Here is a 15,802-nt window from a genome sequence, read left to right as displayed (position 1 = left end):
GTCCTCCCTGGGGCTTCGGGGTGCGTGGGGGCAGCCCCATCCTCGCCGGGGCGGCGGAGGGGGGAGGAAGGGAGCTGGGCTCCTGTCAGCTGCGTGGCCGCGAGTAGCGGGGGTGGCAGCGGCGGGCCCATTGCTCACCCGGTGCCCGCTGGCTTTGCCTCAGCGGGGGCTGTTCGGTAGGCCTGATGGGGGCGAACACATTGCTTAGTCTGGCTCTTGCCTTTAAACAGCTCGTTAGGAGCCTACTTGGTAATGCTTGCTCTGCTCAAAACCGAAGTGAGGCATTTTTTTCCTACCGAGTATGCATTTTCTTGCTGAGGACCTGATAATGCTGATGTTAGCGTTATCAGAACAGTTTTCTCACGAAAATATATGTAGAGCATCTCTGGGGCTTGAGTTGTGTTGCTATAATACTTTCTTTTTTTTTTCTGCTTCTTCTGTTATTATACAGCATGGGTTTTGTGTGCTTCTCATATGTTGTCATTCACTTCCTTTCGAGGGGTTTCTGCCTCCCACATCCTTATTTCCACCATGGTGGGTAGGGGGAATGTGCAGTGCATTTATTTATATAGTGTTTCTAAAGCCAGAAAGCACTCCTTTAGCAGGCAGCCTTATCCAGTGCTGCTGGGGATGTGCTTTTAGGCTGTCAATGATATTTCAGGAAAGTAACTTAACGTTTTCTGTAGAGGTAAGTTCTGTGGTTTGGGGTTCGTTTTCATGTACGCAGTAGGAAGTTGAAATTTCAAGTTACGTTACTGGAGTTCAGACTGGATATCAAGCACAGTTATATGAGCTTTGTAGGTAATGTTATAAGCCAGCAGGGCACTTCCCAAGGTGTAGAAAAGATACATACAAGTTCTGTGAAGTCAGAGAGATGTACCCAGGCTTTGAATGGTGTGTTCTTGCTGATAAGTTTGTGTAAAGAAAAAAACAAAGGTGAGATGAGACTGTTCATGTCAGATGAACAGTCTGTTGTGTACATGGAAGTTAGGTGGCAAAATTAAGGGCTGTTCCAAGTGTGCATCTATGGCTGTGCTGGCACGCAACTCTTCTGTCTCGACTGCTTTCCCACTATCACAAAGTTGTGTTTGTGAATATGAAATTCTGATAAGCTTAATTCAGCCTTTAAAAACCATATGTTTAGAGTCAGTTGAACTAATACAGTTACTAGGCCCAAGAAAGCACATGGTATAGTACATGAAGGATTAGGTGCTGTTGCCAAACTTAAAGCGTTACTGTGAGATAAAACTGTTCACTAATATCCAGAATGAATTAGGAGAGGGTGTTTGGAGTCCATCTTTTGGCAGCAGATTATAACAGGAAGGCCTTTATTGCTCCAATTTTTGTCAAGAATCATTCTGAAAGAAAATAAGTCGTCATCACTTCATCGATGAGTAAAAACAAACAGTTCAAGTATTACATTTCCTGACTTCAGAAGATGTTTTTAATGAGGATTTTTTTTAGTAGTGAGTCTTTTAACTACAGCTTTAAACTCTAACTCTACAGTCATAAACTTTGCTTAAATCAATTTATTGAAAATTTCATGTGAATGTTAAAAAACTCAGGCCTAAGGAAATGGGTGCTATTTTTTTGAAGATACAATATTAGTACAGGTATGAAGAAGTTGAATGTTGGGAGCTGGGGAAAGAATATTAAGGAGTCCATGGGGAGTTGGCAAAAGCAGCTGAAAAAAGGTAACTGTGTTTTCCAGCTGAAACTGGCTATCTTCTGCTTATCACAGCAGCGATGGCCTTCTGCTTCTTCTGTTGATCATTCATTAAGAACATTGAAAAAAATGTTATTTTTTTCTGATTGCTGATATTATTTTATTCTTGGGTTTTTTTCCCCCTTGTTTGCAGCCTAAGAGGTAGAAATTCTCTCATTCTGCCTGAAGAGAGGAAGTGATTCTTCCTCTGACTATCCTGCACCTTCTATGGCTAACTTCAGTGATATGCAGAGGTTTTCATACTGTCTCATTAACTGGTAGGACAAATGAGCACAGTCATACACTTGAAGGAAACTTCTGTACCTATTGTCTGAAAAGACAGACCTCACTGGCCTGCCCTGACCCTTCTGATTTTACTTACCTAACTGAAAAACATTCCCTAAACTTGTTGCCTGATAGGGAATCTCAATTCCTACAGAGAGAGTAAGTTTTCTAAATAGTTAGCCAGTAATTGCAAGGAGACCGGAAAAAAGACTTGTATTCAGAGTGAGTGTGGACCTGTATCTTAATCTTGCAGTTGCACTAAAATGAATATGCTGCACAGATTGTAGCTGGGAACAATTTACTTGCTGCCAAGGATACTTTGAAACTAGTCTTGCTGAATAGATACCACTTAAGGATTTTGCTTAACTCACTGCATGTTTTAGGGCTTCATGTAATAGGAATAGCATCTACGCTATAGAGTGTTTCTGTGCTGAATTTAACAGGTGAAAAATTGATCAGAAGCAATCTGAGGTAATTTTTTTCTTAAGACTTACTTTTTTCCTGCAAGAATAAGATAAACAGGGTTTGCCTCTCTTTCAAAGTCTAACTAGTCACTTGCATAATAAGAACATTGAAAGAAATAACTAAAAATACCACAGAAAATCTCTGCTGGATGCTTTAAAGCAGCTGTTGCCAAACCTTTTTTGTTCATGCACCTGTCTCCGTAAAAAATTTTTTGAGCATGCCTCTTCAATGTTTAACTTATATTAGTACAGTAGTACATACATGTATTTTTTGTATTATGTGCATCATAAAACATGCACAAAACCAGAAAAGAAACAAGAATGAGATAAAGGTGAAATAAACACTGTATTAAGAAAAGTTTTATTTATTAATGGTACAAAAAGTAATTTCTTCCTGCATCCCCAGTGGGTTGGCTAGCGCGCCCCCTGAGATGTATGCACCCCACTTAGGAGATCACTGCTGTAAAGCATGCAAATTCTTACTAGTTGCTTTGTTGTGATAGTGTTTGAAGCTTGAAGAGCTTGGCGATAACTCTGATCAGTTAGGGCATTCATCAGAGCTTTGGGAAGTTGCCAATTGCTTGCATTTGCTGAATTTTGGGCTATTTCCCAAAGGTGAGTGACCATTCTAACATTGAAACTAATAGTATTTCTTGTCTGGTAGTAGCAGTCCTTTAGCTTTATAGGCTGTCAGCTGATTTGTTCTTCTAATACAGCAAAACTTTGGCACTGTTGGGCTCCCTCGAGCTAATGACATTCTTCCTGCTGAATCGCACTGCATAGCTCTTCTTGTTTCTACCCCTCTCTCCATAGTGCTCTCTTGAAAATGGTAATTCTCACAAAATGGTCGGATCTTTATCCAGCATATGGTAGGATCTTTTTATCTAGCATAGGCTGCCAGGGTATTTTTGCTATATTTAAATAGACTGATTGAACACTGATCTTTCTAACTGAGGAAAAATGAATACATTTGAAAGCTGATTTTAATTATATATGAAGTGGTGGATGGTTGAAACAAGTGTTTATCTCTCTATGAAGCGCTTTAGAGTCCTAGCTGGACATGAGGGCACCCAGCAGTGTCTACAGCTCAGCACTGTTTGTAAGTGAAGCATTCTGTACAGCGGTCAGCTGCTCGTTTCAGCCACAAGTATTTTTGCCTACTTTTTCCTTTTAACATATCATTGCATCTCTGTAATTTGTTTAACGAATGGTAGGATTAACTTCCAATTGGCCTTTTCAGAAGAGGTTTATAGAATTAGGCAGCCTTGGTAACAAACCTAAATTAAAAAAAAAAAGTCAGTTACTTTTTCATTTAACTCTGGAAAAACAAACTAAACTATCAACTTTAATCTCTGAAGCAGGTGCACAAACATGTCATCTGTGACTGTGTTCAGTAGTTGAGGCTTGACTAATAAGCTGTTCTTAGGTCAAACTGTGACCTTCCACAGATCTTTCATTAACACTTTCAGAATAGTTTTCTTAAATGTTTCTTAGAAGTAGACACTTCTATGAGTAGCGGGTGCATATTAGTCAGCAGTTCTGTGAAATAACAAGGCTGTAAATGATCCCTCCTCTAGTCATATATCAGTCATCACTGCAGCCTCATCTGCCTAACTTAGAAGGAGGTCCCAGAGCTAAGAACAATTAAACTAATATTTGTTGTTGCTTTAGTGCTGTTTTGGAACTGTTTTTTTGAAAACAATTATTCAGGTACAACTTCTTAATCACAAAGCTGGTTCCTTCAGAGAGGATTTAAATGATGCAATAGAAATGAAATCTGTTTATTTACTTTCAAGGAAGAAGAGCATTTAATGAGCTCTACCTTACGTTGCTCAGATGTCCCTTGCCTTTCGATTTAGTAAACCTTTTGCTTTGCCTATGAAGTTACAATAAAATTGTTCTTTGATATGTGTGCATAGATAGTATACCCTATTTGTATTTGTCGTTGTGTGATCTTTTGTTGTAAAGTCAGCCTTCCACAGACTGAAATCAGTTAGTAAAGCCTTTACCAAAAAGCTAAAATGGTCTAGTGCTGTCAGGCATATAGGCTGATTTTGAGCAGACAAAAACAAACCCCCTAGCTGCTATAGCTGTTAAAAATAACATGATGATTGTTACTGCAGTAACAGGTACTGTATAAGAGCTTTGTATATATTAATAGCAGCATACAAGTTACTGGGTAGGTTAACCCTGTCGTACTTTTCTCCCGCTCCAGAAGCATGTCTGAATCTCTTGACAAGCTCTGGAGTTCGGAGTTGTAGGGGTGGCATTTGGTTTTAGATCAAACTTGTTTAGGATGGTAGAATGTAATTTGTGGGAAACATGGTAAATGCAAATTGTCTTATAGTTTAAAAATAGAAAAGACCTACAAGTATCCTAAATGTATACGTACTTTTACTGTATTTAAAAACCAACTGTTACATGATCTGAAGTGTTGAAGTTAAGTGGTAGAACTTCTTATGACTTATCCCAATCAGCCTTATCTGTTAGATTCCTCGAGCTGATAAGCACTGTGGTCTCTGCCAAAAATGCAGCTAGCCTTGTTTTTTCCTTATGCCTCTTTTGGTGCCTTTTCCAAAATGGTCTTATGCTGTCTTAGTTGCTACTTCCAGGGTCTGTTTCATTTGGAGTGCTCTTTGATGTCTCCACTAGTTTTTCTGAAGGGCTCTACATGCTTTCATTTTTGGACCTGTGGGGTACAGCTGCCTACCCACAGTGACTGTTCTAGATCCTGTTTAATCCTATGTCTGCTGGCAGTCAGACTTTTTGAGCTTTACTTCCTCATCAGCATGCTCAACAGACTATTATCGATTTGTCTCAGTTGCACTGTCAAACTTCTTGTCACCTTAGTTTTGCTCTTACAAGTCTTAGCATTTTTTTCTTGTTTTTATTATGCTGTTTCAGCTTAAAGTTGATCCTCATGTTTTTACTTGTTCTAATCAAAGGTTATACTTCAAATAACAATGTGGAAATTGCTTTCTGGAATCTGGCTTCCAAGATTAGCCCTTTCATTGCAAATACCCACAGTTGCTCTGTTATAGTAATAGCCTTCAAAACAAGAGCTGATGAAGTGTCATGTTTGTAGTTTGTCACTTCAGAGATGGTTTATCTCAGGTAAAATACTCTACTTGCAATAGGATAAAAAGCATGCAAGTTTTGTTTGCTGACAGATCCTTACAGAAAGTCAGCAGAGGTCTATAAACTTTTGGAGAGTTTTGTTGGCATTCAGTATTTGTGCAGGTAGTCTTTAATAGGTAACCGTAACATACTAAATGGTGTATCTCATGTACAGGGCACTAACTTCTATCAGTTTACATACCTTTTCTAGTCACAGTGCAGGTCTCCGGCCTGTCAACACCTTACTACTGCTATAGGGCATTACACACCCCAGAATCTCAGAAGGGGGGGATTTCTAAATGTAGTAGGAGTTAGTGGCAGCTTTGCTTAGTCATCTGTTTATATTTTAAGCTTTTATTTAGGTTTAAGTGAGTTGTGTACTGGAGAGAGGGAGGCCTGTAGTGTCTTCTTTCAAATGGGGGGGCGGGGGTGTTTACCTAAATGAGGTGGTATCAGATACTGATGACTGGGAACAGTCACATTTCCGTCTGTGATAATTTTAGAGGCTTTCAGTTAAGATGATAGTACAAACCAGGTTGTTTGAAGCACAGTTAGTAGCCCATTTAAATTATAGAAACAAAGAAAATGAGACACAGCTCTGCAAAACAGTGGTAAAACTCATAAATAAGCTTTTCTGATTATCTTCTCCCTCCTCTTCACCTCCATTTCTTTAGGTCTCTGCCTAATAGCCTTTCTTCTTTACCATTTCTTCTCTTTGCAGTCTTTCTAATCAAATATCATATCATAGCCCATTCAGATAAGAAAGATGACAATTAAACAAGGCTTGCAGCTCTTGAACAGTGTCTTAAAGACAAACTAATGTCTCACATTTCTGAAGAGAGACTTCTGTATAAAGGTTTGAATATGCTGGTCAGGCAAAATTATTGGCATTCTATAAAGCACAATGTTTAATTACAAGTGAGGTGTTATTAATGTAACTTTTTGGTCACTACTGAAGCTGTTTATACTGAAGCTGATTCGGTGGCTAAAAACTCTAGGTTCCACAGGCCCTTTTCACTTGATGCATACCTTTTTAATTAGTTTAGTTGGACCGGAACAATTCAGACTCAGTAGTAATCTAGAGGATTGATTTGGGTTTTTAAAAAAAAAAAAAAAAAAAAATTCCACACTCTTTTCCAGTATTGGACTCATAGTTGTGTTGGCATAATTTAAGGAAGAAGAAACATCTGTGAAACATTTGATTCTTCCTGACAACACCACCAAGGTCTTTCTGAAGTGCATTAGTCAACTCAGTACAATAGAATATTTCAGAACCATGGTACAATATTATAGCTGAACTTATTTTTATTTTTGAGAAGATTACTCATGGAAGAGCTTTTTACTGACTTATAACATCTCTTCTAGATGAAGAGGGAAATCAAGATGAATCACTGGAGTCAAAGGTGAGGAAATAAGTTTCTAGTCATTCTGTTTTTCTTGTGGTGTGAGAGCAAAGGTCTGAAATTCAGAACCATGATTTGATTCCTGTTTTAAACTGTACTGTAGCTCTTGCTGTGTCATTTATGTCTTCTGTGCATCAAAATAATTAATGTTGTGTTTTAGCTTTGAATTTTTTTTTTTTCCAAAGAACTGAAAGGGATTGAGTCAATGGGAGCTGATAGAGGTAGCTCAACTTACTTTTGATGCTACTGTTTAAACTTAGTATGTTAATTAATCATATCTTTAAAAAATAATGGGTTTTTTGCCAGCTCCTGCTGTTCAGTTTCTAATCTTCTAAATTATGTGGCTGCTTTCCTTTAGACTTTATCTGCAGAGGACCAGGTAAAGGACCATTCTACAGGAACTCGAGTAGTAGCAGGTCAGATCTTCCTTGAATCAGGGAAATCAGACTCTCAATCGGAGGATGAAGAGAACTTTCACAGTCAAGAGGAGGAAAAAGAGAGTTCGCTGGAAGAGTTGAACTCTCTAGAAATGTCAAATCTATTAAATAAAGATTTGGAAGAAGCAGAAATACAGAGTCCAGGTAACTGCTCACAGACTTTTGAACAGGTGGCAAAAAAGATGCATCTGAGTAACTTTGAAATAACTAGCGTCTTAACCTTTCTGGAATGGAATGATAATTGCTGCCTTTTCCATTAGAAAGTAACATCAAAAAGTTTTCAAGTATATTGTGATTGAAATATGAGTGCTTATTTTTAGATGTATTTGAAAGGGTTTTCCAAAATTCTTGTTGTTGCCATCTTGTTGGAAAGCTTTAACTATCAAATGGAGAAAGCCCCAATTTCTCCAGATAGGACTCAAGCACGCATACTATGCTGTGTGTATTTATACCAACAGTAGAAGGAGAAATTGCATCAGTATTTCAGCCTGCTTTCTGTTTGCCTGGAGAGTCAGTTGACAGAGAAGGAACGAATTATGATGCAAAGACAAGCTTCCTGGGATAGCATTGGAAGCCTTAGGGCAACATCTAAATTGCATGTAAACTTCAGTAAGTTTTTAAATATAGGTGAGACCTTAAGTCCTTATGCCTAAATTCACAGGAAATTCTAGAGGGTATTTTTTACTGCTAATAAAAATATAAATTTAATATGATTTTTTTGACTTGCAGTTAGTAGTGGATGATAACTAGATGGCACAGTTGAGTACCCTAGCCTATGCAGCAAAGACTTTTCCTTTTCACTCATACATAAAAACTGAATCTTCAACTTTACTGAAAAAATATAGTTACATAGTAATATTAGTATTTGTCTATCTTCTCAACTCAGATTTGAATGTCAAAAGAAAACAAGTTATGAAATGAGCTCTGTTATATACTAACTTTCAGTGTTTTCTAATAAGCCTTCCTTATTAATGCAGAACTAGTATACAGTTTGTAAAAACTCTGTAATAGGATTAAATATTGCTGTCAATAGGTGTGGTGGTGTACAGGAAAAAGGTATATAAAATCCACTAAATAGCTTGCTACCGCAAAACAGTGAGTTAAGCACCATATTTAGTCAGTGCAGTCTGTTTCAAAAGTAAACTTTAAGATACTTTTAATCTCATATCAGAAAGATGTGACCAGATGGCTTGCTCCCTGGCAACTGAGGTTTTTAACTACACCTGTCAAAGTACTGCAAGTGACTTTCAAAAACCATAAATTTAAGCCTTGCGCAGTTTCTTGAACCTCTTATGAAGTAAATAAGCAGTGTGGATGGAAGGATTACTGGTTTTATCTAAAAAGCAGTTCTGAAGGGAAAGTACTTGTATTCTGGCAGGTAAAAAATACTGCTAAAGGACAGCTTTACTGGCAAACTTTTTAACTGAGCGGGACAGGAATCTACCTCAGGTACAGATGCTACAGCTCTTGAATGAGCTACTGGTGACAGGACTGCATTAAGGGAGATTAAAGCTTTTCTAAATACAGTTTGGCTCCTGTGTATGGTCATGAGATTGCATGGAAAAAAATAATATTCAAGTTTCCACATGTATTTTGCAGGACAATGAGCAGAAAAAAAATTCATCTTCAGTAATTTAAAATTAGTACTACTAAGGCTTTTAACCTTCTAAGAAAGAAGTTGTCCTGCTTTCTTCTGATACAGTGGGGAGGTCTTGTGTGTAAAGAAAATGGTATTTTTTAGTTATTTATCTTGTGTTGTATGTTTTTGTAACAATCAAGTTCCATGCTAACAATTTTTGCTAAAAACTGCCCACGAGATTATACAGAGCTGGCAATTCCTGCTGCGGTTGTTTTCCTATTTGGAGGAATCTTATAGTAATGTAACCAATACTTATAAGTAATCTATATTTAAGTTTCCTGCAGAATAAAGTATGAGATGAGATATAAGTAAATAAGGACAAAACATAATGATAAAATACCATATACTTTATTCAGACATAGTAAAACAGGTAGATTGCTGCTTGCACACTCGGTTGGACAAAAAGTAAATCATTTGCCTCAGTTTGTATTTATCATTCTTTAAGTACATGACAGAATAACTGTGGTGAGCATTTTATCCTGTGATCACATAGCTGTGTTGCTTTAGAGGTTAGTATTTGTTACTATCTGGGGGGAAAAACAGCATTATGGTTGAATTTAGAATTAAAAGAAGGCAAGGGGGAGGACTGGGGCAGAGTCATTTGTTAACTCTCATGCAGAACGCTGTGTGAACGGTTCGCATCCAATTGCTTTTGATATATGAGACAAGGTACTAAGCAATACAAGTAAAACTTCAAGTTCTCAAGTAGTGTTAGTATGCTGGACCTGGAATTTGTTCAAATGACAGTGATAAGAGGTCCCATCAGTTGTAGTTACGTGTACCCTTAGCATGAGTATTACTCTGTGGTTAACAGATGTCTAAAATTATTCCAGGCAAATTGCATTTGGACGCGTTATTTTTTAATGAAATTTCTGAAAATAACATTTTTCCTTGTGTGTTATGGGATAAGTAACTTGGAGTGGTATGGTGGAGCATCTGCCAAGGAATCAAATTATGAAGAGCAATTTGAACAGGCTAACTAATCCTAGAGACTTCCTTATGCTTCAAAAAATCAAAATAAAATTTTTAAATTAGTATGGTCTCTAGGCCTTACAATTATAAACCCTAGAAAAAAGAACTAACTTTCTCTATAACCACAAGAATTACAAACTTAACTTGAAAAAACACTGTATAATTGATGTTCTCAACTGCATGACTTTGCAAATGTCTTCAAATGAAGCTGAACCCAACTGCTGGATTTAGCTTAGTGAAAGAGAAATTATAAAAGGCTAATTGAAATAATTTCATTTTCAAAAAAGTGAAGATAATTCTTGGTCTTCATGGAAGATTGATTTTATTTAAAAATATTGCAATATTGGAATCAGTAACCTTTGAAGTTCTAGTGCATGAGAAATGATAAATCATGCTGTTCAAAGTAATTTTGAATACATCATAAATATATTGGCGAAGTGGAATAAAGTTTTCAATGCAAGAATTTGCAACAATAGAAAATGACTAGACTTTTAAGTCTTTTCTCACAGTTGTATGTTCTAAGTGTACTTCCTGCTGATATTCAAGTACTTTCAGTATCACATTTGGGGATGTGAGTGGTTCTGTCATGATTATGTCTAACCCTGGGGCTAAAATGAATATATTCACTGGAATGCACTTCAAGGGTAGTCTTTTGCATGAGGAAGGGAGTGCAGAGAAGAGAAGGTGAAAGGAAGGGCTGTATATTTTGGTAGGCAATGAAAATGTAACAGATTTGCCTTCTCCAATCTAAACAAAAGTATTTTCTTTGCCTAGAACTAAGGAATATAAGAAACCACCTACCTTCAGTTTCACTTCCTGATTAAAAATAAGAATAATACTTCTTCAAGTCCTATTTAGAAAAATAATTGCTTTTTCAGGCTTTTGTAAACTAGAAGTTTTACCAAGAACTTGATTAAATGCAGTTCATAGAAATTAAAACCAACATAGGTGCGCTTTCCTATGTGTAGTAGATGACTTTTATTTGTGGAATAAAGGAAAGCAGTCTAATCCCTGGGTATGTATTTTCAGTTTTGACAGCTATTGGAGGCACAGCAGATGGTGAACCTTGCCACTTCCCCTTTTTGTTTATGGAGAAGGAGTATGCAGAGTGCACTGCAGATGGGAGGGAGGATGGCAGGCTTTGGTGTGCAACAACCTATGATTACAAGAAAGATCAAAAGTGGGGCTTCTGTGAAAGTAAGTAGCCTGATGTCTTGTTCTTGTCCAAGGAATGCTTTCTTAAGCTAGTGTTTTCAGTCCTCTTAATGCCCCTTATTTCAGGGTCTAGAAGTCCCTGTCATATATTAATGGCCACTTTATACTGTGATATACCAGTAATTATAAAGGCAAAGTTCTCATGATGGAAAAGATTATAATGCAAATGCCACTTCCCAAAGCTGTTTGGGAAATTTTGTAGTGGAGGCACCTATAAAACTCTTAAGTTTCTGAGTCTGTAGGACTATAGAGGTTTGACAGTGTTTTCCCATTGTACTTGCTGATTTGTTGCACAAAGGCAACACTTCTCTAGGAAATGTCCTCCTGATGGAGGAGCCTTTCTTCCTTGCACAGCTTGCTTTGGAGCAATGAAAAGAATATTTTAACAGCAAACTTGTACATGAGAGACATCACATGAGAAGAAACTGTCTACCAAGATATCCAACACCTTGAGACAGCTTTTTGTAATCACTTGGGTTGTTTATTGGTCTTCAGAAACATATTTCTGTCTGTAATTTCCCTTCAGAACCAATAGGAATTTTGAGAGAATAGTCTTGAGCTGTGTAATTAGAGCTCTTGATGTACCTTTTTTTTTTTTTTTTTTCAGCTGAAGAGCAGTCTAATAAGAGAAGGCAGATGCAAGAAGCTGAGGATGTTTATCAGACTGGAATGAAAATCCTTAATGAAAGCAGTAAAAAGGCTCAGAAGAAAGAGTAAGTCTACCTCCTCCACCCCCACAAGACAAGGATGACATGGCTGGTCACTCTGGCTTAACTGAAAAATAACTTAAATGAGTTGCCCTGGGACTTTGCACTTTATTGGACTTAGCATCAAACTATGCAGTGATAGTACTGAAAATAAATAGTAATTTCAGGGTATTTAGAAAAACAAATTTATTTCTGCTTTCCTCTGAATCCACAAAAAATTGTATAACATTAATTTCTGAAGAGTGGATGTCATCAAAACATTGACTTAATGCAAGATGGTGCTGCAGTTCTCTAGCCACAATATATATGTTGCAGCTGCCCAGAAAAAAAAATAAGAACATGATACAAGCTATTTGTCTCTTTTCAAATGTTTCTTACAGTCTGGTTCTTATTCTGCTTCAAAGATTAAGTGGGAAAAATCAGCATTTCTTGTCCTGCTCTGTTTTTGTCCCTGCTTTCTGGTGTTTTCGGTCACCATAAAAATAGTATTAAGCTTAATCTCAACAAATTGTTAAAACTCTAATAATTAACATTGTATGAGAGAAAAGGGGAGTACTTGTAGACAAAACGAAAAAAAAAATAATTGAGTGTTCCGTTCACTCTGGTCTGTTTACTTTCTACTCTGTGTATATCCAATTACTGATGAAATAGTTCTCAGCTTACCACTATAATTAAGAATAGCTATGTTAATTTAGAACTCCCTGGTACTCACGTTGACAACTTCATCAGCAAGTGGTGACTTCACGCTGCTGATTATTATGTGAGCACTATTACAGTGTTAAACTTGTTTGTGGAGATATGGAAGCGTATTTCTACTTTATGTATCAGGGAAACTGAAGCACAGCTAGGGGTTGTACATCACACCTTGGCAAAGACAAAGGGAGACAGTATCTGTTAGACTGACTAGTATTCCTTTGAATAAAATAACGTGGGAATTATAAAACAATATTAGATCTTGTTTCTCTTGAATACTTTACACTTTCTTAGAAGATGAAATTATGTGAGCAACCAGCTGTGCCTTAGCCTGTCCTAAAGGAAGAAAACAAGACTGAGTATAGAAAAGAGGAGAGGTAAAGAAAAATCTTGGAATGCTATCAAAGGTCCATGAGAAATCAAGCTGAAGCATGCTTGACAGTACTGTGTTATGATGTTTAAGATTACAGTTTTTTAAATTGCTGTGAAACCGCCTGCTGTGAAATTACTTTGGAGGACTACTCTAAGTTCTGAGGCTGAAATAGAAAGGGGAGTTTCCAAAGAACTTTCTCATTGTTAGCATGACTGTTTCATCACAAAATTGATCATATATGCAGTTGTCTTGGACCCAATGCTTAGTGTTTTCATTGGAATGATTTTGTACTCAACAATCAAAGAGACTCCATAGTCTTTTTCAGGCTTCTTTTTTCTATCATGATCTGTGAAGCTGTCAGAGTAGTCATCCTACTGGATACCTAGTATAGGACTTAAAATTGTTGCTACAAAAATGTGATCATTTGACATTAAACTTTTCATATATCTTACAGGGAGGAAATGCATACTGCTTTGCATATGGAGTAGAGTGAACGTTAAAATCTAGTTTGTGTATTAGCTAAATTGTATGAGTTGTTGCATAGATTGACAGCTTGGAACTGGAACAAATGACTGTAGGTAGATGCATTTTTAGAAAATAGAGGCTGAGGATCAAAACACCTCCCTAGAATCTTCAGGTTTATGAATGGAATCTGCTTCTTTGCCTCAAGGTGACTAAGAAATTGTTTTCTTTTAAGAGCGTATCAATATCTTCTGAAAGCAGCTGACATGAATCATACCAAGGCAATGGAGAAAGTGTCTTATGCTTTGTTGTTTGGGGATTACCTGAAGCAGAACATCCAGTCATCAAAAGAACTATTTGAAAAACTAACAGAAGAAGGTTCTCCTAAAGGACAAATGGTATGTATGTACTTAGATTCTACAGAAGTTTTTATAGGTTTAGAAATTGTTTTATAGATCATACGTCCTCTAAGGTGGTTTTATAGATTGTTCTTGCATCCAGAATAGAATGAGAACAGTAAGTGGTATCTGTTGCCTGGTTAAAAAAGACAGCAGATGAGAGTGCTGCTTTTTTAAATTGTTTGAAAACTTGATGTAAAACATTTGCTTCAGGCTCTGATTCAGGTAATGCATTTTACTGATGCTTGCCTAATCATCTCCTGATCCTGACTACACATTGCCTTTCTTCACCTTTTTAAATTTCACCAGTGCCTTGCTTTGATTCCAAGATTGTCCCCCAAATCCTTCTGCTTTACCTGGCTTCTGCATGTTGCTAGCATTACTAGCAGTAACAAATGGCATCTGCGCCCTCAAGGTAAACACATGGAAACAGGTCTTCTCTTTGAGTTTAAAAAACCAGCATTAAACTGCCAGTAATACAGTACGGTGGCGGTCTTTTAATTTAATTTATCTGTTGTATGACTGACTAGGTTGGATGTGTTAAGTCAAAAAATGGGTAGATACAGGTGACTCCAGCCAACAAATCTTCTCTGAAACTCTGTGTTACTTTCTTCTTGTGGTTCATGGGGGATGTTGTGGCTTTTCATCTGCAGTTTTATCTTTGAGACAGGTAGATATACACACACACACAAGTTTATAATCTAGGAAGTCAGAAACTCTTAGGAATCTTGAAAGCTGTTTAGTGGAATGGGACTCACTTTGTCCATGTGCCTTTGAACATTATAGAACTGTTTGTATGTAATTGTTCACACGTAACGCCCACATTTTATGACATTACAATTTTAATGTCTCAATATCTGCATACATTTATTGTTTAGTTCTTTTTTGTTTTGGAAGTGTCAGCTTCTTTAGGAATTATCTGGTTTCTTTTGGCTCTTTGCCTACCAAGTCTCCTGCTGTTCCATGTTTAATGTTGGAGTGCTGCTTTACCACAGAAAGCAGGAACGTGTTTTTACTAGAGACTTTGTCTCAGTGAAGACCTTGACTTTTCTTGGTCTAGAATTCAATACTGTCTGCATGAGGTGATTTTTTTTTTTTTTGGTGGGTGTGCTTTCAGAATTGCCTAGAATAGTCTTAGAACAGTGAAATACAGCCACCTTGATATATATATACTGTTATCTTCTGTGCTACTAGTTTCTCTTTTGAGCCACACAGCTGTAACAGGTGTTATAGACAGAGCAGTAATTATGTAAATTTTAAGCATAAAAATAACTTTTGAAAAATCCTCAGCCAAACAGCTTTCTGCATTCTAACTGCTTATATTTGTAGTCATAAATGCAACTAACCCATGGCAGAACAGATGCAAAATAGTAAATTCATAGGATCTGTTAGTAAATCAAACAGATTCTTATAGAGAAGGTCGTGGTTCATGTATGTTTGCACTGGTGTATGAGACAAATAGGATACATGAATAACCTGACAGATGTTGCTGATCTTCATTTGAGGGTCTTTAAACTGGTATACTTTTACTCTTCAGGACCTTTAGACCTACACTTGGCATTCAGGGAAGTAGTAGTTTCTTCCTTGCATTCGATCCGCTAGACTGAATTCTGGTGAAATGTATTTATGTTAGTCTCCTAGGTAACTGAATAATTTAGAAACTTCATACTTCAAAAGGGGCAGGGAAGAGCTTTAGATATAGGAGGTACCAAAGTGAAGGTAGAGCTTGGCATGTTCTTTGCAGCTTTGGATTGTTGTTTGACTTCTTTATACTTGTGTATTCCAGGAAAACTGATCCTGGATTTTTCAAAGGATGTGCTGACAAACTTTATTTTATTTCTAGGCTCTTGGATTTCTATATGCATCTGGTCTAGGCGTCAATTCTAGTCAAGCTAAGGTAACATAGAAATCTTCAGTGTGTGCTCTTGTATT

General features: G+C 37.1%; 1 protein-coding gene across 1 annotated transcript in view; it reads left to right on the top strand.

The window, feature by feature from the left end:
- SEL1L (sel-1 suppressor of lin-12-like (C. elegans)) overlaps positions 1-15,802 on the top strand; it is a 34,786-nt gene that overhangs the window by 91 nt on the left and 18,893 nt on the right. Inside the window, exons 2-7 of the mRNA XM_010584009.1 lie at positions 6,933-6,974; positions 7,333-7,555; positions 11,052-11,219; positions 11,845-11,950; positions 13,708-13,870; positions 15,714-15,767. Coding sequence (XP_010582311.1) covers positions 6,933-6,974; positions 7,333-7,555; positions 11,052-11,219; positions 11,845-11,950; positions 13,708-13,870; positions 15,714-15,767 — 756 coding nt within the window. The remainder of the gene's footprint in view (positions 1-6,932; positions 6,975-7,332; positions 7,556-11,051; positions 11,220-11,844; positions 11,951-13,707; positions 13,871-15,713; positions 15,768-15,802) is intronic.

Source organism: Haliaeetus leucocephalus, unplaced genomic scaffold (genome assembly GCF_000737465.1).
Source record: "Haliaeetus leucocephalus isolate CR32 unplaced genomic scaffold, Haliaeetus_leucocephalus-4.0 Scaffold932, whole genome shotgun sequence".
NCBI lineage: Eukaryota > Metazoa > Chordata > Aves > Accipitriformes > Accipitridae > Haliaeetus > Haliaeetus leucocephalus.
This window is presented reverse-complemented; position numbering and strand designations above follow the sequence as displayed.